We start from the raw sequence: 26,600 nt of genomic DNA on the forward strand, positions 1-26,600 counted from the left end.
CATACCCTACAGGTACATCTAGACAGTGATGCTATTTCATGGTACTGCCAAATAGCTATTCCGTGTCTTTTAAGCAAGCCCATTATTTCAAAATGTAATGGTCTCGCTATTCTGACGTCCCTGTGGAACACATTCCATGAGGATTAAGGAATATTTCGGAATAGCAGTTTATTTCAAAATTATGAAATAAGCTATTTTGAAATTAACTCGAAACAAGTTACACGATTTACATAGCTCAAATTGCATAGCTTATTTTGACCTAAGGGCACAGTGACCAAGGCTGATCAAAACTTTCCTGTCATAACTATTTTTGATGGAAAATTGATTAACATTTTTTGTAAACTGTTGCAGCCACCAAAAAAAAAGGATTCCTTTTTGTGGCAAAACTGAATTTCCAACCCCCCCACGCCCCGATTATTTTTTTGGTTGAAAAAGTCAATATTTGTCCAAAAACTGAAATATTTTCATTATGAAATGCCCCTGCTCTGCTTCATGGGAGTCGTCGTTTGGATAGCCATTTTCCTTTATGTGCTTTGCCCCCAAGCTGGCCTCCATTTCCCATGATGCCCTGTAGCGATGTACCTGCCATGATGTACTGCCCTTCTCCACCTAGGGAGGAACCCCTGCTGCATCATGGGAGATGTAGTCTGCCCTGAGCCCCAGACGCAGGAGGCGCCCAAACACCATGCGGCACAGCCATGGCATTTCAGAATGGGCATGTTTCAGGTTGGGGGCAGAGTTTCAGACTTAGATTTTTTTTTGCCAAAACTTTGAAATTTTCCCTGCAGAATCTCAGCTGCCCCCTGTTGTCCCCCCAGCTCCACTGACGAGGCCTGCAGAAGGCAGAAGAGAAGGCCAACGGGGAGTGATGACAGGAAAGGAGGTGACAATGGGACACCATTGGGGAGTGACCCGCAAGCAACGCAAAGCAGAAGCCCGGACTAGGGTGAGCGGGCAATGTCTGAACTCACCAGGACTCTGCCTGGATGGTCCCTGCTGACTGTGATGTTCACGCCGTACACTCGGACCTCCATGGCTCTGGTGAAGGACACGGCTTGGAGGCCCCTGTTGTCGTTCTGCACCAGGACCTGGAAATCCTCCAGCTCTTCCTGCCCCTGGCACCGCCCGGCCAGTTGGTACTGGCAGCTGCCCTGGAAGTCGAACCTGAGCCCATCAAAGCTGGTGTAGTGGGGGTCCCCGCTGGCTGTACAGCTGGCGTAGCCAGTAGGGTAGCACTTTGGGATGCCCTTCCTCACCCGGCACTGTTCCGCAGCTCGGCACCCTGCGGCCTCACAGCTCGCCTGCCTGCTCCGTGGGTCGCACACGCAGCGCCTGGTGCAGGTGCTGTCCCCCCAGAACTGCTCCCCGGGGGCGAAGAGCCGCCCCTGGAACTCGCACCCGCAGCCGGCCTGGGGGATGCACCTCCCAGCATCCAGCACAAAGCCCTCGTGGCACTGGCAGGTCTCCACGCAGGGCAGGGAGCAGTTCTTAGGGGCCTCTCGGTCATTGCAGGTGGCAGGACACGCGGAGCCGCAGGGCTGGTACTGGCTGTTCTCCGGGCAGGGCAGAGCTGGAAGAGGGACAGGATACAGGGGTCACTGGCAATATTGCTGCATCCGGCATTGGCCGGCTTGGCACAGAGCGGAGGGAGCCCAGCTAGATGCTCTGCGGCAGAGAGACCCAGCGAAGCTCCCAAACCTGCCTTGAGCTCCAGTCCCCACACGTGGGGCTGGTAGAGCCCCATGAGGCCCCCTCTCCTCCAGCCTCTCGGCCAGGGCTGCACTGTCCCCTACCCTCCGTTCTCCAGATCATATCCATCAAGTATGAAATAGGGCTTCCTTGAGCAGAAGGCCTCTGGCCCCATAGACCCCCCCAGTAGAACATGCCCCCTACAGGTTTCCCCTGCCTCCCACCCCTCCCCAGGAGCACCCTACACAACTCCCTTCCCATGATGTACTCACGGCACCCCACCAGCGTCCGCCAGTCGGAGACAGTTGCGCCCTCGGCCCGGCAGGCATTGGCGTAGCTCGCCAGCGCCTGGCACAGCATCTCCTTCTGGCCGTCGTTCATGCACAGGTCATAGACACAGTTGTCCAGGTAGATTTTGGGGTCGATCATGGAGTGGCATCGGCTGAAGGGGCCGCCCGCCCCTTTGGTGATCCAGCCGCAGAAGGGCTCCGCTTTGTACCTGCCGACCTGCTCTGGGGAACAGCTCTTGCACTGCCCATGGCAGTCGTCCCAGCAGAACCTGTCCCCGTCCTCCACCTTCCAGCTCCTCCCGAACTCCACAGGGCTGGCAGCCAGCGCCCCGGTCGGGGTGGTGAAATCATCTCTGGGGTCCCCGTTGTAGTTGCCGCATAGGCCACACACGCTCTCTGAGAAGCTGCTGGAGAGCTTCACCACCAGGGAGCTGCCCCAGTCGTAGGAGACACTCAGGGAGAAGTCGGTCTGGATGACCACAGAGTCCCCGCTCTGATACACCTTCAGTTTCCCCTGGTGGGGGAAGTCAGCGATGGGGAAGCTCCGGGCATTCATCTGTGAGCATACAAATAAATGTTTACTCTCCACGCTGCTGGGACCCTGGGGCCACCAGCTCCCATGGGGCTTGGCTGCTGCAGCTCCCCCTTCCAGACAGACTCATCTCCAGACACGCTGGATTTCCCCTGGGGTGCTTCTCCCCCCGGGGCCCAGGAAATCCAGGCAGGGTGAAAGAGCCCACCCAGGAATTCACTCTCCCCTTTGGATCCAGGGGCATCCAGCCCAGCCCTGGGCCAGGACAGCGGTGGAGGAGGGGTTGAAATTCACAGGACTACAGGGCAATCCACAGCTAAGGCGCCAGCCCTGCGAGTTCTCACCTGCATCAGCCCCTTGGAGTATCTGTCTATCGAGATGGTGACATTGTAGACACGGACCGTCACGGTGGCGAGAGAGGAAAGGCCTGAGCTGGGCTGGTTCTGGACCTCGATGCTGAAGGGCGGGAGGGTGGTGTCCGGCCCACACGTCCTGGCAATGAGGTAGGAGCAGGTGCCCGTGTGGTTGAAAGCCTGCCCGTCGAAGGTGTGGTAACGCCAGTCTCCCTGCACCTGGCAGGTGGATTCGGACTCGGCCACGCAGGCCGGGACGCAGTTTGTGATCTTGCATCTCTCCCTCTTCCTGCACGCCAGGCTGCTGCAGGCATGTGGACTATCTGGAGAGAGAGGATTGCCAGGCCACACAAAGCCCCATTGTGCACTGACCCACACATCTGTGGGGACACCTCCCCGCAGAGAGAACTGGCCCTGACACAGAGCTCTGTGTGGCTCAGGGCCTTCGCTCTCTCACCAGCGGAAACTTGTCCAGCCAAAGACACCTCAGCCGCCGTGTCCCTCTCACGCCGGCTGGCAGAGTTCCACTTCTACGGCTTGGTAACTGGGGTGGAGGCTGGTGTTTATTTTCCAGCTCTGGTTTCAATTTCTATCAGTTTACACTGTCATGGGTTTAAGCTCTTTCCCTTTATTTTGTATTGACTCAGCTGTGGGAAATGCAGGTGGGCTGCCAGATGCTAAGGATTTAATGACAGTAGGTGCTGAGCTTCAAAAGGTAAAGCTTTAGAACCAAGAAAACACAAATTGCCCGCACTCCGTGTCAAACTCTACCAGGCAAATATCTTTAGATCAGCCTGCTGATGGGAGGGGGAGGCAAAAGGGAGAACCTGCCCCACGGCCCAGTGATTAAAAAGGGCTTAGGGCTCCCAGTGCCACTACCCCTGGAGCTCTAGGGCCTTTAAATTGCCACCGGAGCTCTGGTCGGCGCACTCTGGATGGCATTAAAGGCTGGCTGGCCCCGCCCCCTTCTGACTGAGGCCTTGTCCCTTCTGGGAGCCTGGAGCCACCCCCCACCTTGTCCAGGGGCCCAACAATTCTGTCAGCTCCACTACTTTACTTTCAACTCTAACACATTCTCAAGTAGCACCTTTCTAATATTGCCCATCTGTAAATAGCAGTGATCACCAGTGGAAATATTTTCTCATCAGTTTTGTGTGTGTCATGAAATCAACATTCCCCATTAACAATCGAAGCCTTCCCTGCCCAGTTCCACATTGTCAGTGCGTTTGGGAGCATAGTCCTAGGGCTTGGAAGGATTCCATTTTTTACCAGCAAATGTCAATAACCGTCCACGTCAGCTTCCACTCAGGAAAAGAAGGCAATATCATTTCCATAGAGAATAACTTGAAATGTACCGCCAGGCAAAGGAGAGAGATGACTGGCTGAGAACTGGTTGGGGATCTCCTGGAAGCTATTTACTTTCTTGATTCTGACAAGCGACGTTGACAGATTTGTCTTTTAACTGTTCTGAAGCTTTCACTTTTTGCACCTCAGTGTTGTCATTCAGTAAGTAGCATCTTCTAAATGAGACCACTTACATAAATAAAAAAAACCTTCCAGTGGATAATTATGTGCAGCTCTGAACATTTGAAGTGATAAAAGAAGAAAAAAATAGAAAGAACGACTGATATTCTCTCTCAAATAACATGACCTATTCTGTGGATTGGCTCATAAAGCCAGACATGTCTGGTGATATCGCTTGACAGAAAAGAGATCAGCTTGAAATTCCTTCTACTGACTGTTTTTACACTGCTACCTGTGTATTTGCTTGCACCTATAATAATATGACCTCCTCTCTCTTCTGTAGCACTCATCATGTGTAGGTCTTCCTGGGCTTTGCCAAGGGAGTCAGTAACAGTGTTCCCATTTGACAGATAGGGAAACCGAGGCAAAGAGGGGCAAGTGACGTACGCAAGGTCACCCAGCAGCAGAGCCCCAGGATGCCTTCCCCCACACTAGAGGCTCCAGCTGAGGCTGAGGCCCAGTTGTGCCAGGTGCTGTACCAACACCTATTAACAATCAATACCCCCTGATTAGAGCCAACCACTAAAGAGAGGCAGGGACAAATGTGTCCCTGAAAGCTCTTTGCGGCAGGGGCTGGCTTTGTTCTCTGTCTGCACAGTGCTTAGCACCATGGGCACAGGTCCATGACAGGGGCTCTTCAGTGCTACTATCGTGTGATAATGGCTCCAATTTTCAGATGGGGAAACTGAGTCACGGCATGTCACGACTTGTGTGAGCATGGCAGGAGTTGGGACCGACCTTGGGACTCGGGGTGTTGTGATCGCTGGCTAGAGGAGTGCTGGGCTCCTAGAGGGTGAGGCTGCAGCGGAGGATGGCAGTGGTGCCTAAGTGTAGGACTTGAGCCTCTATAGCATCAGTCAGGCACCTGGGAAGGGGCAGATTGCTGATGTGGGCCTAAAAATCTGTAGTTCTGGAGGTTTCTCGTGCCTATCTTATATTGCTCTCCGGGCCGGCAATATCCATGGTCTGGCAGTGCCATGGATGTTGCTGGACCCTAGAGTCCCTGGATCCGAGTGCCCTGGCAGGGAGCAGCTGTCCATGGAGCCCCACTGCCCACCCCACCGAGCCATGGAGCCCTGTCAGCCCTGGGGCTGGAGGCTGTCACCCTGTGGCTGGAGCTGTGAGCCTGGTGGCCCAAGGGGCTGAACTCCCCGGTCCAGCAAATGCTCTCCTTCGGGACTAGTCTGGAGAGTGCTGGACCAGGGAGAACCAACCTGCATTGTCTGACCCCCCATCATTGCTTGCAACTGTGAACATTTAAACCAATGCAAATGGGAAAAGAAATGCTTCAACCCATGATTTTGTGCACCTGTGGACATGTAAACTAATACAAATAAAACTTATTTAACACGCACCTCAGTATTGAGTGTCAAAATGATAAACCAACACAAGTTGCATTGCGCCGAGCCATTCCAGCAGCCAGCTTCATTTCACCCCCTGGAGTGAGCTGCTCAGCACAGAATGAAACAGATCGTCTTCCCTAGATCAAAGTGTGACTCTGCACTGCCCCGAGCCAGCCTGACACCAGGTCAGAACGTTTCCTCTAGGCACAGGCAGGAGCCAGGCCGATGGAAGTAACGAGATAAGCTGGTTCAGTCTGTACTTAGCAGCAGCCTTCCAGGCTCCCCTCCCCCCACCCCAGCACAGCTGTGCCCCAGTGTCACAGAGAAATGGGGCCCTGGGAATGAAGTTCAGATGTTTCCATCTCTACCGTGTAGCAACTGCGCTTACGGCTGTTCCAAAAAGTAAAATGCAAAGAGAAAATGGCATGTCCCAGGTATTCTGTGGTGTCATATTACACACTGCGCCTCCTGGATGTCTAGGAATAACCTAAAACTACAGTCAGAGACCCCTGCAATAAACTGCGACATGAACATTCCTCTCGGAAAGCAAGTTTTGCAGTTTTCCCAAACAGAAGATTTTTCTGTTGCAGGAAATTCTGGCAAAAATCAGCCAGCTGCCTCTCAGGGTTTGGTTTCTTGGGAACAGCCTCTTCAGATAACAAACCATTTTGCTGGCAGCCTTCCTACCAGCATCATCAGCCTCACTGCATAGGTGGGGAAACTGGGCACCGACTGGGAGGTACCTTTCCCTAGCTTGCAAAACAGCAAATCTGGGAACAGAATCAAATGCACCTTGCAGCGAGCTAACTACTGGGCAACACCAAGTCCAGAGCTATCCTAGACCTGTGCGGGCCGTCGAGCTCAGTTACACAACGTCAGCTGTGTGAATAAGGGGGCTGAAGGCAATGCATTTAGGCCTGCTTACTGCTACATCTTCACTGCGGTGTGTCGACAGCTGACGCTCTCCTGTCAACTCCGCTTACTCTTCTCGTCCTGGTGGAGTATCGGAGTTGATGGCAGAGCACTCAGACATCCATGTTTCATGTCTAGACTAGACATGGCAAATCAACCCCTGCTGGATTGATCGCTGTCTCTAGTGAAGACATGCTCCTAGACACACCCCTACTATCTGAGTTTCCCGAGGGGTTGAACTTAGCCCCGTGCTTCTTACAGCCGAAAGTCCCAGCTCTAAGCTCTGTGCTGGAGCTATGTCCTATTTCTCACCCTCACAGCAGAGATGTAAGGGTAAGCCAAAGGCTGTGGTCGCGCCCCCGCTAAGGGAAGGGCAGACGTGGGGGAAGCCCTAAGTCTTCGGTTCACTGGCAGTTTGGAAAACATCAGACAGGGAGCTGGACTGAGCTGAACCAAGCGGGACATTTGTTTGGATTCTTTGGCAAATCAAATAAGTCTGTGTTAGGTGGGGTGAAGATGTTTCATTCAGCCCCCAATGTATTTCTGGGCACATTTAAAGGAGTAAATTCAGCAGCCCAGAGGCGATGCCCCTGTTACAAGCTAGAGCCTCGTGCTGTGGGCCCTCCTGTGGGAGCCCCAGGCATATGTCTTCCCTGCCAGCCCGCAAGGCACTTGGGGTGGGGGTGTCTCAGCAGAGCCCGGGAAAGCTGTTCCACTTTGTAGACAATATTCCATTGGCCATGGGGCCCGCTACAGAGAGAATGGCTCATAGACCCCCAGCAGACCTGTCGCGTCCATAGCATGGTTTGGGGACCCCGTCCTTTGGAGAGGCCCTGAGGATCCAGTGCGGCCCAGAGGAAGATGGGGGTCTGGTGTGGGGCGGCAGCAGCAGGAGGGATCTGTGATCCGCTTCACCATGGCAGCAGGAGCCCCAGGGCACTCGCTTCCTGCCACCACAGCTAAGAGATGCCCAGAGGGCTCGGAGAGGGCAGCAGGGCCGAACAGAGCAGGATCCTGACACTGAGGTGAGTGCGGGGGGTTGTGCCCTGCTGCCACCTGGATTCAGACCCCTCCCCTGCTAATCCCTGGCTCACCTCGCTCAGGGTAGGGGTGGAGCAGAGAGGGGCTGGGACCGGGCTGTGGGAGGGAGATTACCCTGGGCCTGCGCCACCCTAGGAACAGCCCTGACCCCGCGGCCAGAACTCTGAGCTCCGAGTGTGACTTTCTGTGTTGTGCAGGCCACAGACCTGCCCTTGGCGCAGAGCTGTTAATAAAACAGCCAGTTTGGGGCTACAAATGGCCTGTGATGACCCCTGGGAAATTGTTCCAAAGGCTAATTACTGACACCGTGGAACAGTCACGTCTCACTTCCAGCCCGACGTTGTCTCGCCTCAGCTGCCAGCCCTGGGGTCCTGGAGTCGGGGGAGTCAAGTATTTATTGTCACGGCCCAAATATCCTGGTCAAGGTCCAGACTCAGGAGAAAATCTCCCAACGATCATGATAAGAAGTAAATCAAAAGATTTGGGGTTCTGTTCAAAAGCATTGGGTAGCCAGCGTCAGACGGAAGGGCCTTTATCACGTATTTTTTCCACAAGCAAGTAGTTCTAGGCCGGGATCACGTTACCCCTGAACTGTCCCTTTGTTAAGCTGAGTAGTTGGAGTTCAATGGGGCTATCGTGTTTTCTAATCCTCTAATTGCTCACTGGCTCTTTTCCCAGCCCTACCCCATCTGGCCTGGTGGTGGGCGAGCCCTGAGTTAGAGTCTGCATTCAAGCCCTGCCTTCCGAGAATGTTTAATTACGTATACAAAATGGAACTGCGTCAGCAGGTTGAATGAAGACATTCCCCAGCCCCAGCTAACTCATGGATGCTTTCAAAGCCCCCTGTGAATCTCACCCAAGTGGGTTTTTATTTGTTGAATTTCTGGCTGGCTTTGGGCCGACCCAAATCTGGGTTTTTTGGCAAACAAGCCATTTACCTGGCAACTCTCTCCCTGCCCCTCCCCAGGAGCAAAGAGACAGGAAGGCTTGGGCTTACCACATCTGCAGAGACCCTGCGAGCCGTACCCCATGTACATCGCCGAGATCCCGATGCTCAGCACCCCAAAGGTGGCACTGGGGCTCTCCAGAGAGTGGGAGCTGACCCCCTCACCCAAGTCATACTCCGCCCAGGAGAAATCTGTGCCCCAGATGGGTTTCCACTGGAGACTGCCCAGCGGCCGCCCGTCTGTGGTGATCACACCAGCTTCGGAGCTCTTTGAGATGATCAGGGCATAGTTCTTGAAGCCCATGATCCCATCCAGGTGGTAGGAACTGCAGTAGCTTGTGATGGGAGGGATGCTGATGATGAAGGGGTCGTACGTGAAGCCAGTTTTGCTGTAGCCAGTGCAGAAGAAGACAACTTGGATTCCAGCACTGGAGGTAATATACAAGGGCTGGGAGTGAGTGATCTCAAGGGTCACCACCTCTCCAGCCACCATGTCCTTCCTGGAGATCTCTCTCCCCCACTGATAACTCAGCTGACTTGTCTGGGAGGCTATGACATACACCATGTCAAACTTGGGCTGGAAAGACAAGGGCGGGACAATGAAGGCAGAGCCCCAGCTGGAGACAGGCAGGAGCTGTTCGACCACGTGGTCACAGGAGCTGTGCTTGGAGGTGCAGCTGTGGCCGCTCAGGACGGCCACGTGTTTCAATGACATGATCCTGGAGCCGGATAAGTCCTCTCGGCTTTGGATCTGGGCAGCTTCAAAAGCCTGGAGGAAAACAGTGAGTCTGCTTCCTGCCGAGTACTTGACCCCTCGGAAGGTCACGTCTCCTGTCAGTAGGATGATGACTATGGTGGGGTCCTGCCAAGCCATCACTGCAAACTCTTTGTAGCGGTCACCCTCCTTGCCGCTGGGCGTAATGGCATAGTACAACCTGCCCATGCTCTCCACAGGGAACACGACGGTGGTTTCAGACGTATATTGCTTGTAGCTGAGGGACAGGACTGTGATGTCTTTGTCAGCACAGATCAACACAGTGCTGTTGAAGATCCCACTGCCCACCATCTCCATGGAAGCTGGCAAATGCACCGTCACTGTCTGCCCTTGCTCCACCGTGATCTCTCTCTGGAAGGTGGAGTTCTGTGCGGTGACGGTGACCAAGGTGACCGCAGAGTAGCCGGTGATGAGCAACTGCAAGTCAGTGTCTCTGACCTTGCCACTGTTCTCCATGAAAGCGGTGATGAACTGCCGGCCGAGGTGGGTGGATTCGCAGGGGCCTGGAAGAAGCACACACAGCACAGAGAAATGAGAGCAGCTCCACATGCCACAGAACACACAACGTGCCACCTGCATGTAGCAGACAAAGGCCCTGTAAGAGCCAATGGCTGGATCATTAGGAAAACTTACCCAGAGCTCTGGATGGATTCTCCATCACGCGCCATTTGTGAACCAGGGTTGCTCTGGTTCAAACAGGAACGAATGTGGGGGCATTCTCTGGCCTGTGTTGCACAGGGGTCCAAACCAGATGACCACAATGATACTTCCTAGCCTTGGAATACAAGAATCTCTGACTCTGAAGTGATTTTGTGACAAGTTCATCAGGAGGTTAGATTGTATCTCACAAACTTAGACCACCAAGAGTATTAATGATGAAATGGCTAGAGGCTGGTTAGTTTGACAATGAGCCCAGGCTAAATAATGGACAAGCTGATATAGCATTAAAGAATAGAAATCTAATTCTTGACAATCAGCCTGGAGTTGGGAGATAAAAATGTAAGAATAGCCAGACCAAAGGAACATCTAGACCAGCGTCCTGTATTCCCGCAGCGGCCAATCAGACACCCCCAGAGGGAGTGAACAGAACAGGGCAATTTGGAAAGGATCCTGGGATGCTAACATGAAGGATAAAGGAGTCCAGGCCTGTCTACACTGGTGGCTTCTTGCGCAAGAACATCTTGCACAAGAGTTCTTGTACAAAAGGTCTTCCAGAAGAGTGTGTTCACACTGCCATGTGCTTTTGCGCAAGAGCACCCATGGCAGTGTGGACACTCTCTTGTGCAAGAAAGCTCTGGTGGCCATTTTAGCCATAGGGCTTTCTTGCGCAAGAAATTCATGTTGCCTGTCTACTCTGCCTTCTTGTGGAAGAGCTCTTGTACAAGAGGGCTTATTTCTCATGGGGAGAGGAATAACTCTTCCGGAAGAAGCCCTGCTTTCTGACACTGTCCTGTAAATTTACTTGCTCAAGAACGCGTGTGCAGTGTAGGCGCTCTGCAAGTTTTTGCGAAAGAACAGTCGTTCTCGTGCAAAAAGCCTGCAGTGTAGACATAGCCCAGGAGAGCTTGTTGTATTTTAAAGAAGCCTCATTGCCGGCACAAACCATCCCGGTGCACAATAAGAAAAGCAAATATAGAAGGCGGCCAGCTTGGTTTAGCAATGAAAACCTTGGGGAGCTTAAACACAAAAGAGAAGCTCAAAAGAAATGGAAACTTGGACAGATGATGAGGGAGGAGTAGAAATCTATTGCTCAAGCATGCGATGGTGTAATCAGAAATGCAAAATTAAGAAAGGGATAGAAAATAAGACACAGAATATCTTACTGCCCCTGTATAAAACCATGGTACGCTGACATCTTGAATATTGTGTCTAGATGTGGTCTCCTCACCTCAAAAAACGTATTTTGGCCATGGAAAAGGTTCAGAAAAGGGCAACTAAAATGATTAGGAGTTTGGAAAGGGTCCCATGTGAAGAGAGGTTAAAGCGACTGGAACTTTTCAGTTTAGAAAAGAGGAGACTGAGGGGGGATATGATAGAGGTCTATAAAATCATGAGTGGTGTGGAGAGGGTGGATAAAGAAAAGTTATTTATTAGTTCCCATAATACAAGAACTAGAGGACAGCAAATGAAATTAATGGGTAGCAGGTTTAAAACTAATAAAAGAAAGTTCTTCTTCACACAGCGTGTAGTCAACCTGTGGAACTCCTTGCCAGAGGAGGCTGTGAAGGCTAGGACTATAACAGAGTTTAAAGAGAAGCTAGATAATTTCATGGAGGTTATGTCCATAAAAGGCTATTAGCCAGGGGATAGAAATGGTGTCCCTGGCCTCTGTTTGTCAGAGGCTGGAGAAGGATGGCAGGAGACAAATCGCTTGATCATTGTCTTCAGTCAACACTCTCTGGGGCACCTGATGCTGGCCACTGTCGGCAGACAGGCTACTGGGCTAGATGGACCTTTGGTCTGACCCAGTACGGCCGTTCTTATGTTCTTATGTAAAATCCATGGGCTGAATTTAATGCCGCCAAGGGTGCTGAAGGAGTTGGTTGATGTCATTGCAGAGCCATTGGCCATTATCATTGAAAACTCATGGAAATGGGGAGAGATCCCAGATGATTGGAAAAAGGCAAATGTAGTGCCGATCTTTAAAAAAGGGAAGAAGGACAATCCAGGGAACTACAGACCAATCACCCTCACCTCAGTCACCGGAAAAATCATGGAGGGGATAGTCAAGGAATCCATTTTGAAGCACTTGGAAGAGGGGAAAGTGATCAGGAATAGTTAACATGGATTCACGAAGGGCAAGTCATGCCTCACCAATCTGGATGCCTTCTGTGATGAAGTAACTGGCTCTGTGGACACCGGGAAGGCAATGGACATGATATACCTTGACTTTGGCAAGGCTTTTGATATGGTCTCCCACATAATTCTGGCCAGCAAGTTAAAGAAGTATGGATTGGATACATGGACTGTACGGTGAATAGAAAGCTGGCTACATTGCTGGGCCCAATGGGTAGTGAATAATGGCTTGATGTCAGGTTGGTGGTTGGTTTCAAGTGGAGTGCCATTGGGGTCGGTTCTGGGGTCGGTTTTGTTCAACATCTTTATTGGTGACCTGGATGAGGGGATGGATTGCACCCTCAGCAAGTTTGTGGATGACATTAAGCTAGGGGGAGAGGTAGATATGTTGGAGGTCAGGGATAGGGTCCAGAGTGACCTAGATACATTGGAAGGTTGGGCCAAAAGTAATCTGATGAGTTCAACAAGGACAAGTGCAGAGTCCTGTACTTGGGACAGAAGAATCCCAAGCACGGCTACAGGCTGGAGACCAACTTCCTAAGCAGCAGTTCTGCAGAAAAGGACCTGAGGATGAGAAGCTGGGTATGAGTGTACCCTTGTAGCCAAGAAGGCTAATGGCATATTAGGGGGTGTTAGGAGAAGCATTGCCAGCAGATCTAGGGAAATGATTATTTGCCTTTATTTGGCACTGGTGAGGCCACATCTGGAGTATTGCATCCAGTTCTGCTCCCCCAACCCCCACTATAGAAAGGATGTGGATGCATTGGAGAGGGTCCAGTGGAGGGTTACTAAAATGATTAGGTGCATATGACCTACGAGGAGGGACTGTGGGATTTAGGCTTATTTAGTCTGCATATGAGAAGAGTAAAGAGGGAATTGATAGCAGCCATCAACTACCTGTAGGGAGTTTCCAAAGAGGCTGGAGAGAGGCTGTTCTCAGTGGTGACAGGTGGCAGAACAAGGAGCAATGGTCTCAAGTTGCAGTGCGGGAGGTCTAGATTGGATATTAGGAAAAACTATTTTCCTAGGCGGGTGGGGAAGCGCTGGGATGGGTGGGGAGGGGATGGAAACCATCCTTAGAGGTTTTGAAGTCCCGGCTTGACCAAGCTGGGATGATTTAGTTGGGGTTGGTCCAGCTTTGGGCAGGGGATTGGACTCAATGACTCCCGAGGTCTTGTCCAGCCCTGGCATTCTATGATTCTATGATCCATCCCCTTCCAGCTTCTGGCAGCCAGAGGCTAAAGTAGCCAGAGCCTGGGGCTGTGTCCAAGATCCTCTTGGCTAACAGCCATGGATGGGCCAGTCCTCCATGAATGTATCTAATTCTTTTTTGATCTGCATTACATTTGGCCTTCACAACATTCCTTGGCATAGAAAATAGGCGGATCAAACACCCCAGCTTCATTCTTTGAGGAGATGACAAGTTTGGTTGATGCAGGTAGCTTCACAGATTTAACAGATTTCTATAAGGGGGTTGCCATAGCAACTGCATGAAACAATTAGCTGTGTGTGAAATGGAACCAGAGCTGGAGAAATGTTGGTGTAACAGGTGAGTTGTCAATGGAGAGTCATGATCACAGCAGGGCTCTGCAGGGATCGGTGCATTGTCACCAGCGATCGGGAAGTAAATCATCACTGCTGATACATTTGCTGATGGCACAAAGTGTGGTGGAGAGGTAAAGACCTGCGAAGGTGAGGCCATTACCCAGAGCGGTCTGGATCACTGCAGAGAAAAGGTTTTAATATTTCTCAATGGCAAGTTCCTCCTCTAGGCAGAGGGCTCACAAGCAGCATGCTGGGAAGGGGGCTGGACTCGGGAAGCAGTGGCTCTGGAGAGGATCAAGGGGCCATAATGGACAAATCGCTTGACAGGCACGCCCAAGGCCACTGCAGTTCTTGTCTGTGTAAACAGGGGAACAGCGAGCAGGAGTCGGGAAGTGATTTCCCCTCTGTGCATGGCTTGGGAGACTGGAATCCTTCTTCCTGCATCTCTGGTGTCTGCATTGTAAAAAAGCGATTGAAAGAGTGGACAGGACACAGGGAAGAGCCAGCAAAAGGCTTTGATGTCTGGAGAAAACTGACAGCAAGAGACTTACTGCAGCTCAAAAAGAAGATTGAGAGGTGCCTTGACTCCAGTGTAGAAACAACTTCACGGGGAGGAGCGTAGCAGGGGCCAAAGGAATGCAGAAAAGGCAATGACTGGGGGGAAAGCCAGACACCTCGCAGCACCTGGGCAGTGTGTGTGTGTAGGGGAGGGGGCGAGGAGGAGGGGGGGGGGACCCGGAGATGTCCACTGGACTGTGATACACAGGTGGCCAGACTGCAAGATCCCTTCTGGCCTTAAACTTGGTGACTGTCTAAATCCCCATTTGCTTTAGCAGGGATGCCTTCTACCCCTCGACCCCACAGCCAGGAGCTGCTGGCAGGAAACTGGAAAAGTCAGTGTCAGTCCATCAAAGATTCTCGCAGTGCTCTCTCTGTGTGTGTGTGTGTGTGTGTGTGTGTGTGTGCGCGCCTGCTGCCCCCTGCTGGAAAAGATGAGTGCTGCTCTGTGCGTGTATGGGTGTGTGTGTGTGTGTGTGTCCCCCTGTGGCCCCCTACTGGAGGGCAGGAGCCCTACTCTGGGTGGGTGGCTGGGTGGGTGTGTCCCTGTGGCTCCCTGCTGGAGGGGATGATCCCTGCTCGGTCTGTGCATGCCCAGATGAGGGACACACGCAACTCAGAGCATGTTCCCATCCTGCTCTGCTCCTGCACAGCCCATCCTCAAGGCTGGTGGCTCCAGGCAGTGCTGGGCAAGTTCCCTCTGGCAGAGATAGGGCCCAGCAGGCACCAGGCAGGGCCTCAACCCCGGTTGGGGGCTGGGAGCTCTGCCTCCCCTGAAATGGGGTCCTGGGTAATTCTGGCTACCAGGATGTGATGCTTCCAGCCACACACACCCATACACCCAGCCAGCAGGGTACAGCATTCACAGCCACACACACCCATACACCCAGCCAGCAGGGTACAGCATTTACAGCCACACACACCCGTACACCCAGCCAGCAGGGTACGGCATTCACAGCCACACACACCCATACACCCAGCCAGCAGGGTATGGCATTCACAGCCACACACACCCATACACCCAGCCAGCAGGGTACAGCATTTACAGCCACACACACCCATACACCCAGCCAGCAGGGTACAGCATTTACAGCCACACACACCCGTACACCCAGCCAGCAGGGTACGGCATTCGCAGCCACACACACCCATACACCCAGCCAGCAGGGTACGGTGTTCACAGCCACACACACCCATACACCCAGCCAGCAGGGTACGGCATTCACAGCCACACACACCCATACACCCAACCAGCAGGGTACGGCGCTCCCAGCCGCACACACCCATACACCCAGCCAGCAAGGTACGGCGTTCACAGCCACACACACCCATACACCCAGCCAGCAGGGTACGGCATTCGCAGCCACACACACCCATACACCCAGCCAGCAGGGTACAGTTCTCACCCCCTTACAACGGTAGGCTGAACCTAGCAGCAGCATTGTGTTTTCTCTCTCGTTGCATGGCCGATTCCAGCCAGCAGGGCCGTGCAGGCGAGGTGGAGTGCAGAACTGCTGCTCCCCGGGCAATGAATTCTGGCTTTCCCCACTACCATGCACATTGGGACCCTGGTGACACTAGTGAAGACTGAGTGTGCAACTAAGCCCCACCAAAGCCCTCCCCTCATGCAGCTAGGAGTTGTGCGCGCCGGGGGGGGGGACGACAAGGGGAGATGGTGGCTTTCTGGGCTGCCCCCGAACAGGCAGGGACCAGGGCTGGCAGAGTGGCTGGGATGGGGTCTGTGTCAGAGAGAGGAGCATCGCAGGCTACTGGCATTGTGACCCAGCTCCGGCCTGCGGGGAGGGACCAGGACAACCCTCCTCTGCCCCAGGCCCTGCCCCCACTCTGCCCCCATCCAGTCCATACTCCACCCTAGCTGCACCTTTTCCCCACGGGCTAGGTGGGACCAGGGCTCCGGGCCGGCAGTGGGCATCTGACCCCACCCGTGGCAGCAGCAGAGGCAGGTGGGCCCCATCACTCTGCTCCTCCAGCCAAGAGGCCGGGGGGCAGAGCTGGCTGGGGCCTCCTTGCTCCTTTTCCCCCACAGCTGCCAGTCGGTACCGTGGCCAGGGGAGGAGGGAACGGTCCCTGTTGCAGGTACCAGGCCTCTGCCCCCTGGCTGGTTTATCTGGTTTCTAGGCAGCCCCTTTGTGCCCCACTCTCCACTGCATCCCTGGAGACAGGGAGTTCCTGGCCCCAGAGATCTCAGCATGTGTCACTCACAGAACCAGAAGTCCTGGCTCCCAGGCCCCTGCTCTAACCACTAGACCCCACTCTCCTTCCAGAGCCTGGGATAGAACCCCAGAGTCCTGGCTCCCAAGCCCTCCTGCTCTAACCACTTGACCCCACTCTCCTTCCAGAGACTGGGATAGAACCCCAGAGTCCTGGCTCCCAAGCCCTCCTGCTCTAACCACTAGACCCCACTCTCCTTCCAGAGACTGGGATAGAACCCCAGAGTCCTGGCTCCCAAGCCCTCCTGCTCTAACCACTAGACCCCACTCTCCTTCCAGAGACTGGGATAGAACCCCAGAGTCCTGGCTCCCAAGCCCTCCTGCTCTAACCACTAGACTGTTCTCTCCTTTCAGAGCCAGGGATCAGGCCCTGGAGTCCTGGTTCCCAGCCCCACCTCTCCAGATCTCACTCCTCAAAATCCTGACAAGTCTCCTTGGATGGGAAATGCTTTTCCTTGCTGGCTCAGTCCCGCCCCCTTTGGCAGCTGAGGATGATTCCCAGAGATGGGGGGGGGGGGATTTTCTGGAGCGGCGATCCCCACGTCACCCCCCGATGCTGTGATCCCCATGCCCCACGTTACACTCACCCCCCAGCAGCGCCAGCCAGGCCCAGAGCAGCAGCCTCCTCATTGCCATGGCTGCAAAACAAGGGGCAGGGGAGAGCGTTAATTGGGGAGAAAGGGCCATGGCTGAGGCTCCTGGGCCCCTAGGGTCAATACAGCCACTTTCACTCCAGGAGTGGGGAGCAGAGATGAGGATGCCGGGGAGGGTTCCCTTAACAAACCCCGGCTCATCCTGGGCTGATCGCTCTGAGGGTCTCAGAGTGTCTGGTGGTTAGAGCAGGGGGCGGGGGGCGGAAGGACTCCCAGCTTCCATCTCCAGCTCTGGGAGGGTTGCGGGGGCTGGAGTATGAGCAAACTGGGGACCTGGGGGACTCACTGGATGGCCTTTATCTGTGTCCGTAAAAAGCCAGTGTTCCTCCCCATGTGCACCCTCCCATCGACCGACCCACACTCCCCCTCCCACCACACCCCCCTGCCCTGGGACTGTCTCTAGCCAGTAGTTTTCAGCCTCAAGGCCAAACTCCTACCCCCTTATTTTGGCCCCTCATTCAGAGATCTCCCTTTGGGGCTGTGGGTGTCCAAGGAGGCCTGTATGGGAGGTACCATGCTGGGGATGGGGAGCGCCTGTACTGACTGTCTGCACGGCACCAGGTGTCTGCACTGCTCCTCTCCCCCTGCACCCAGGCTGCTGTCCCCAGAGCCCGTCCCCCCTCCTGAGCTCCAAGGGCTGGGGGCAGGGGAGGAATTCCAGGTGCTGGCTCATGGCTCAAGGCCGGCTGGGGACAGGGGGGAAGAGAGGAGAAAATTGGACTTACCTCTTCTGTGCACCTGCCACCCAAGCCGGAGCCGGAGGCTTTATATAGCAAGGGACTCACTGCCTGTGTCTCCAGGTGACACTGTGGCACAAGGTATTAGTCACAGCTTCCTGGAGTGCCGGCACATGCAGGGCAAGTGTCTGTGCAGCCGGCCAGCCCGCTCCAGCCAGTGGGTGAAAGCAGCCAGGGTGCTGTAGCACGGGGAGCCAGCGGCTGGAGCACAAACCCCTGGGGCCAAGCTCCGGTGGCTGGTCTGAGCCACTGCTCCAGCTGCAGTGTCCACAGGGCTGCAATACAGCCACTGCCTGAGACACGGTCGCATTGCGCCGGGTGCTGCCCAGACACACAGGGACGGGATCAGGGCACCAGACACACAGGGACGGGATCAGGGCACCAGACACACAGTGACGGGATCAGGGCTCCGGGCGCTGCCCAGACACACAGGGATGGGATCTGGGCACCAGACACACAGGGATGGGATCAGGGCTCCGGGCGCTGCCTAGACACACAGGGATGGGATCAGGGCACCAGACACACAGGGACGGGATCAGGGCTCCGGGCGCTGCCCAGACACATGGGGACGGGATCAGGGCACCAGACACACAGGGACGGGATCAGGGCACCAAACACACAGGGACGGGATCAGGGCTCCGGGCGCTGCCCAGACACACAGGGACGGGATCAGGGCTCCGGGCACTGCCCAGACACACAGGGACGGGATCCGGGCACCAGACACACAGGGACGGGATCAGGGCTCCGGGCGCTGCCTAGACACACAGGGATGGGATCAGGGCACCAGACACACAGGGACGGGATCAGGGCTCCGGGCACTGCCCAGACACACAGGGACGGGATCCGGGCACCAGACACACAGGGACGGGATCAGGGCTCCGGGCGCTGCCTAGACACACAGGGATGGGATCAGGGCACCAGACACACAGGGACGGGATCAGGGCTCCGGGCGCTGCCCAGACACACAGGGACGGGATCAGGGCTCCGGGCGCTGCCCAGACACACAGGGACGGGATCAGGGCACCAGACACACAGGGACGGGATCAGGGCTCCGGGCGCTGCCCAGACACACAGGGACGGGATCAGGGCACCAGACACACAGTGACGGGATCAGGGCTCTGGGCGCTGCCCAGACACACAGGAATGGGATCAGGGCACCAGACACACAGGGACGGGATCAGGGCTCCGGGCGCTGCCCAGACACACAGGGATGGGATCAGGGCTCCGGGCGCTGCCCAGACACACAGGGATGGGATCAGGGCACCAGACACACAGGGATGGGATCAGGGCGCTGGGCGCTGCCCAGACACATGGGGACGGGTTCAGGGCCCCATCATGCTAGTTACTGCAGAGACACCCAATGAGAGACACCTCATCCTAAAGAGCCTGTCGTCCATGCTGACGAGGTGGGATGGAAAACGTAGGCACCAAGGTGACAAGAGACATGCTCAAGGCTGCGGAGCACATCAGTAGCAGAGCCAGGAAAGCCACACACCATGCATGTTATGGCCTCTCTGCCTGGTCTGCTGTACTTCTATTTGGTGACATCCACTGGCTGCCACATTTTCACTGCCAAATAACTGACCCCTTGGAGGCATTCCCAGAAACATTGTATTTTCCCTGCCTCCCAGAATTATTTTGGGGAATTGTTTTCTGTGGAAACTTTAAACCAAAATTTCCTATTGGTCTTGCAGAGTGAGGGCGAATGAGCGAGTTGTAGACACGGGAGGGATGGAAAGATGGCGAGGCCGATTCTTGTTTGCTTGCTTCTTTAGTTTTGGGAAGCCAGAATTTTCCCTACTCACTTTTCCAGGGGAAAAATTTTTCTGGGGCTGTTTGAAGTTTGTTTTCAGCAGAACATAGAAAAATGGAAGAAACAACAATGTAATGTCACACCCTGGATGGGAAAGGAAAACAGTTGCTTTGTTTCCACTTCAGTTACCAGCCCCTGAGAGGGAATAAACTGCAGTAGCCACAAGGCTTGCGTGGCCCGGGCTCTGTGGTCCTGTGAGGGCTGCCCTCTGCTGGTGGGACTCTGAACTGCTCCACTGGCATCTGTGTGTCTGAATCCATCTCAATGCCCGCGTGGAAACAGGGCAAGCTTGGGGTGCAGACAAGGCCTGAGCACGCCAGACTAACTCCATGCAGTCAAGCCCATATCAGTGCATCTCCACAGGAGCTGGCTCACTGCTTCACTGGATCCAGTAAACACTGAGTGTGCAACTCAGCCCCACCAAAGCTCTCCAGTTATGCATTCGAGGTCAGCTGGAAAACAAAGGGAAGCAGAATAAACTTCCCCGCTCCTGTTAAATTTGATATTGAATCTGGCAGAGAGCCCTCAGAGTTAATTGAGTTTGCCTGTGCTCCTCTCACAGAATACGGAGAAACTAGCCCTGGTTGGGAAGGAACTTTTGCTACGCACTAGAATCCCAGCTCTACCCATTAGGCCACACACCCAGTGCACTGCTGGGGACAGGACCCAGGCGCTCTGATGCCCACCCCCTTTATTCTAACCCACTAGCTTCCACTCTCCCTCCAGAACTGTGGCTAGAACTCAGCAGTCTTGGCTCCCCACCTTGAATCATCAGACCCCGCCCCCCCTCCAAATCTGATTTATGGGTTTTCACAAGTTATCACCCTAAACATTGTCATAAAAAATTGCCGTGGTGGGGATGGGGGGAATGGGGCATTTTCCATAGGAGGGATAAAGTTCCAATGGGAAATTTTGGTCCATAGAAGCCACCCCCGGCAGACCTTGCTGCTCCTGGTCTTGAGACACTTCACTTAAAGGCTTGCCAGCCAGTCCAAAGGAAGGGGCCACCCCAGGAATGCCGGTGGAGGGGAAGGAGTGAGTGCTTTGTGCTGACATGTGGATCGGAGAGCGGATATTTCAACAGGGCAAACACTCGGGTGAGAAACAGGTTGGGAACAAATGCAGCTGACCCCGTGGGAGCTGCCCTTTCTAGTGTGGGTGCAGTGCAGAGCCACAGCGAGCCGTGCCAGGCCTGGCCAGAGATCAGTTGCTACCTGTGAACCACAAAGCAAAGGGGAGGATTTTCCCTCTTAACAATTCAGGTGGGGGCGGGAGGGACGCAGAGAGTTGCTTGGCCAGGGAGCTGGCCAAAATGACAAGGCCAATTTTCTCCCTTATGCTCTGACTGCTAGACTCCTCCCTGAGCTGCGGCTAGACACCCAGCCTGCCCCGTGAGACCAAACAGCACCCAGGGCACAGCCCCACATGGGACCCAACCCCGGCTAACACCCTCTTGCTCTGGATCAGGGCTATGCAGAGTGAGCTCACGAGGTGTCCACTCCCTTTATCAATGAAGGGGAGGGATGCCCAGTCCTCCCCCCGAGACAAGGACATACACTGGGGCTAGTCAGAAAGAAAGGGGCTTTTATTAAGCACAAAAAGCCGGCTTGAAGTGGTTGTGAGTGATGGCAGCCAGCCCAAAACAAAGGGAGGGTCTCAAGAAGTGTCTCAAGACCAGGAGCAGCAAGGTCTGCCAGGAGGGGCTTCTATGGACCAAAATTTCCCATTGGAACTTCATACCTCCTATGAAAAATGCCTCATTTGGGATAGCTCAGTGGTTTGAGGGGTGACCAGCTAAACCCAGGGTTGTGAGCTCAATCCTTAAGGAAGCCATAGAGGGTATGTCTACACTACCCTCTTAGTTTGAACTAGCGGGGTAATGTAGGCATACCGCACTTGCAAATGAAGCCCGGGAAATTCAAATCTGACTCCAGATGGGCCCCATGGGGCCTGAGATCACATTGTGCTCCTCACCCCTTTGCCATGAGAGGTGACTCCGGATTGGTCCCTGAGAGCTGAGACCAGAATCCAGCTCTGGTCCCATTGCAGTCAGGGAGTGACTCCGGATTGGCCGAGATCGGAATCCCGCTCTCACCCCAGGGTGGAAGGGCTCTGGACGCCTGTCCTGCTGGCCCTGGCCATGTTTCGGCAACCCAGCTCCCATGTGGGCGTGGGAAGCACAGGGAGGGCAGCGCTGTAGCTCCATGGCAGCACAGGGAAGCATTAACACAGGCTTAGCTCCAAACCGCGGGGCCCCAGAGGACAGGCTGTGTGGTGTGAGTGTGGCTCCCCGTGGGCTTGGCCACATCTGCCCAGATCCTGCAGCGATGTCTGCCATGGCAGGGCCTGAGCTTACGTGGCCCGATCCCCCTCACTCGCAGCACGGCCACTGCTGCGGGGCTTGTTCTGCCCTGCGGGGGCTGGGTGTTTTCATCTGCACTGAGACAGCACGTTCCCCAGCCCTGCTGGTCCCCGCAGGATCCTGCACGCCTAGAGGGGGCAGGCCCCGCACCCCACAGCTCCCCGGAGCCAGCCGGAGCCCTGTCCTGGGGCTGCATGGGAGCCAATGCCTCCCAGAGGGGAGAGGCCCCAATTCCCCAGGGCTCTCCGAAGCCCCCGCCGAGCCAGCCCAGTGCCCTTCCCTGAGGCTGGGCAAGGCCCCGTATCATATTCCCTATTCAGTAGCAGTGATGAGGAAGGCCTGGCAGGTGTTCACTTTGCCAGTCAGAGACTGCGCCAGAGCCCTGAATGAGGAAGGAATTGGGCCTGGGGGAGGAGGCCATGTGAGCGAGTGGGGGCAGAGCTGGAATGTGGCCCACCCGGTTAGGGGACCAGCCTTTCCAAGGAACTGAGTCGCCGCCTCTGTCCTTGCCTGAGATCCAAAAAGCAGTGGGGATAAGTACCTGGGCTCTGAAAGAGACGCCCGGCCCTTCCGTCAGGTTAGCAAGCTTCTTTGGGGATTGGCGAGGTTGGCTGGGGGTGCCATGCAGCACTGTCCTGGCCCCCGCACTCAGACAGGGGTGTCGTAGCCTCCTTCTGCAATAGCGCCGGGTGAGTCGCACAGCAGCGCCGAGTCATAGAACCATAGAGCTGGAAGAGACCTCAGGAGGTCATCAAGTCCAGCCCCCTGCCCAAAGGAGGACCAGTCCCAACTAAATCAACCCAGGGAGGGGTTTGTCAAGCGGAGACTTAAAAACCTCCAGGGATGGAGATTCTACCACCTCCCTAGGTAACCCATCCCAGTGCTTCCCCACCCTCCTAGGGAAATAGATTTTCCTAATATCCAACCTGGACCTCTCCCACCACAACTTGAGACCATTGCTCCTTGTTCTGCCATCTGTCACTACTGAGAACAGCCTCTCTCCATCCTCTTTGGAACCTCCCTGCAGGAAGTTGAAGGCTGCTGTCAAATCCCCCCTCAGTCTTCTCTTCTGCAGACTAAACAGACCCAAGTCCCTCAGCCTCTCCTCGTAGGTCATATGCTCCAGCCCCCTAATTATTTTGGTCGCCCTCCGCTGGACGCTCTCCAATGCGTCCACATCCTTTCTATAGTCGGGGGCCCAGAACTGGACACAATATTCCAGATGTTGCCTCACCAGAGCCGAATAAAGGGGAATAATCACATCTCTGGATCTGCTGGCAATGCTCCTCCTAATGTACCCCAATATGCCATTAGCCTTCTTGGCTACAAGGGCACACTGTTGACTCATATCCAGCTTCTCATCCACTGTAACCCCCAGGTCCTTTTCTGCAGAACTACTACTAGCCAGTTGGCCCCCAGCCTGTAACTATGCTTGGGATTCTTCCGTCCCAAGTGCAGGACTCTACACTTGTCCTTGTTGAACCTCATCAGATTTCTTTTGGTCCAATCCTCTAATCTGTCTAGGTCACTCTGGACCCTATGTCTGCCCTCAAGCGTATCTACCTCTCCCCCTAGCTTAGTGTCATCTGCAAACTTGCTGAGGGTGCAATCCATCCCCTCATCTAGGTCTTTAATGAAGATGTTGAACAAAACGGGTCCTAGAACAGATCCTTGGGGCACTCCGCTAGAAACTGACCGCCATCCTGACATCGAGCCGTTGATCACTAAAGTCCTGTGGCCCCCTGCGAGCAGAACAGCTTTGTGAGGCACAGCCAGAGCAGCTCTGCGGGAGACAGAGAAGCAGTAGCTTAAAAGAGGCTTTCAGCCTTTCTCATTTTCAGGCCCTGCCCCAGAGCAAGTAGCTGATAGTTCTTTAACACTTGTGGTCAGTCCTTGGTTGAACCTGAGGAGCTAATCTGTAGATGCTCCCCAGAATTCAATGTATTTCAGTAAAAAACCTATAGCAACATCTCAGAACTCCTTATGTGGAACAATGATGTTCAGTAGATTACAAATTTTAAAATGACATACAAAGCATATTTGGAAAATCTCCCTCCAAGATTACCCAAGGAACTGGCAGATAACATTGCAAGCCCAATAGCAAGGAGTTTTAAATGAATTTGTAAGTGCAGGGATGATATCCAATTACCGGAGAATTGCAAATAAATAAAAAGAGGGGAAAAAAGTGTCAGGGAAATTAAAGCCTGTTACTTTGCACTTAATTGTATGAAAGGTCTTGGAACAAAATTTAAAAGAGCGATTAGCTAAGGACACAGAGGTAAATGGTAATCGTGATACACTACAGCATGGTTTTACAAAAGGCAGATCATGCCAGAGCAACCTAATCTCTTTGAGAAGATAAGTGCTTCTCTAGACAAAGGAAATGCAGAGAATTCACCTGGATTTCAATAAGGCTTTTGAGGTTCAACAAGGACAAGTGCAGAGTCCTGCACTTGGGATGGAAGAATCCCAAGCATAGTTACAAGCTGGGGACCAACCAGTTAAGTAGTAGTTCTGCAGAAAAGGACCTGAGGGTTACAGTGGATGAGAAGCTGGATATGAGTCAACAGTGTGCCCTTGTAGCCAAGAAGGCTAATGGCATATTACGTTACATTAAGAGGAGCATTGCCAGCAGATCCAGAGATGTCATTATTCCCCTTTATTCGGCTCTGGTGAGGCAACATCTGGAATATTGTGTCCAGTTCTGGGCCCCAGACTATAGAAAGGATGTGGATGCATTGGAAAGGATCCAGCAGAGGGCGACCAAAATAATTAGGGGGCTGGAGCATATGACCTATGAGGAGAGGCTGAGGGATTTGGGTCTGTTTAGTCTGCAGAAGAGAAGAGTGAGGGGGGATTTGACAGCAGCCTTCAACTTCCTGAAGGGAGATTCCAAAGAGGATGGAGAGAGGCTGTTCTCAGTAGTGACAGATGGCAGAACAAGGAGCAATGGTCTCAAGTTGTGGTGGGAGAGGTCCAGGTTGGACATTAGGAAAAACTATTTCCCTAGAAGGGTGGTGAAGCACTGGAATGGGTTCCCTAGGGAGGTGGTAGAATCTCCATCCCTGGAGGTTTTTAAGTCTCCGCTTGACAAACCCCTCCCTGGGTTGATTGAGTTGGGATTGGTCCTCCTTTGGGCAGGGGGCTGGACTTGATGACCTCCTGAGGTCTCTTCTAGTTCTATGGTTCTATGATGCTATGATTCTATGATACAGTTTCACATGGGAAAAATGGTTAGTTAAATTGGAGAAGATGTGGTTTCATATGAGATTTGAAAGGTGGATAAATAAATGGCTAAAGGAGACACAACCCGATTTAATCCTAAATGGAGTTTAGGATCTGGTCCAAGAGCTGGGCCCAAGGCTGGCCTTACCATGAAACGAACTGAGGCAATCGCCTCAGGTGCCAGACTGTGGGGGGGTACCACTAAGACCCAGAGTGTAGAAAATTGTGTCAGCTGCTGGTGCATATGTAGGTAGCAGAGCAGTCCCATGAGAGGAGTAGAACAGGTAGAAGACAGAATTGAGACCTTTCAAAGTTTTGGCCCAAGCAAGGGGGCATGGGGGCATTTGAGCTCCCCGCCTCAGGTGCCAAAAGGTTGTGGGCTGACCCTGGCTGGACCGGTTGGAAATAGTAACCATAATATAAATATTTAGAACATTCCTGGGGAGGAAAAAACACCTCTGCGGTCCAACACTGTGGCATTTAATTTCAGAAAGAAGAACTACACAAAAAAGAGGACTTAAGTTAAACAGAAATTAAAAGGTACAGTGCCAAAAGTAAAATCCCTGCAAGCTGAATGGAAATTTTTCAGAGACACCATAATAGAGGCTGAAGTTAGATGTGTACTCAAAATTAAAAAAACAAACAAAAAACCAATAAGAGATCCAAAAAGTACCAAGTAAATGAAGCAGCAAGAGATATAAAAGGCATCATTTCAAAAGTGGAAGATAAATTCTAGTGAGGAAAATAGAAAGGAGCACAAACTGTTAAATGAAGTGTAAAAGTATAGTTAGGAAAGCCAAAAAAAGGAGTTTGGAGAACAGCTAGCCAAAAATTCAAAAAGTAATAGCAAAACACTTTTAAGTCCATCAGAAGCAAGAAGCTGCTAAACAAGTAGGGCCAGTGGATGATGGAGAGGCTAAAGGAGCACTCAAGGACAATAAAGGTATGTCTACACTACAGCACTAATTCGAACTAACTTAATTCGAATTAGTTAATTCAAACTAAGCTAATTCAAACTAGTGCATCTAGACCTAAAAACTAGTTTGAATTAGCGTTTTGCTAATTCGAACTAGCATGTCCACATTGAGTGAACCCTGAACCGAAGTTAAGGATGGCCGGAACAGGTGCCGGCAGGGCATCAGATTAGGACTTAGAGCGTGGAGCTGCTGTTTCAGGCTAGCCGAGGGCTGTGCTTAAAGGGACCCGACCTCCACCCCGGACAGACAGTTCTCGGGGTTCCCCGCTTGCTTGTCTACCTCTATGAGGGACAACAAA

The 26,600-nt window shown here is 53.5% G+C and overlaps 1 protein-coding gene across 1 annotated transcript in view; it reads right to left on the reverse strand.

Annotated features, from left to right (window-relative positions):
• Window positions 1-18,070, reverse strand: part of LOC102448482 (IgGFc-binding protein-like) — a 33,087-nt gene extending 15,017 nt beyond the window's left edge. The window contains exons 1-6 of the mRNA XM_006122204.4: window positions 17,914-18,070; window positions 17,123-17,173; window positions 8,682-9,908; window positions 2,856-3,187; window positions 1,962-2,535; window positions 972-1,570 (exon numbers count right to left, since the gene is read on the reverse strand). Coding sequence (XP_006122266.4) covers window positions 972-1,570; window positions 1,962-2,535; window positions 2,856-3,187; window positions 8,682-9,908; window positions 17,123-17,171 — 2,781 coding nt within the window. The 5' untranslated portion in view covers window positions 17,172-17,173; window positions 17,914-18,070. The remainder of the gene's footprint in view (window positions 1-971; window positions 1,571-1,961; window positions 2,536-2,855; window positions 3,188-8,681; window positions 9,909-17,122; window positions 17,174-17,913) is intronic.
• Window positions 18,071-26,600: the final 8,530 nt, after the last annotated feature.

The sequence above is a fragment of the Pelodiscus sinensis genome, chromosome 24 (genome assembly GCF_049634645.1).
Source record: "Pelodiscus sinensis isolate JC-2024 chromosome 24, ASM4963464v1, whole genome shotgun sequence".
In the NCBI taxonomy this organism is placed as follows: Eukaryota; Metazoa; Chordata; order Testudines; family Trionychidae; genus Pelodiscus; species Pelodiscus sinensis.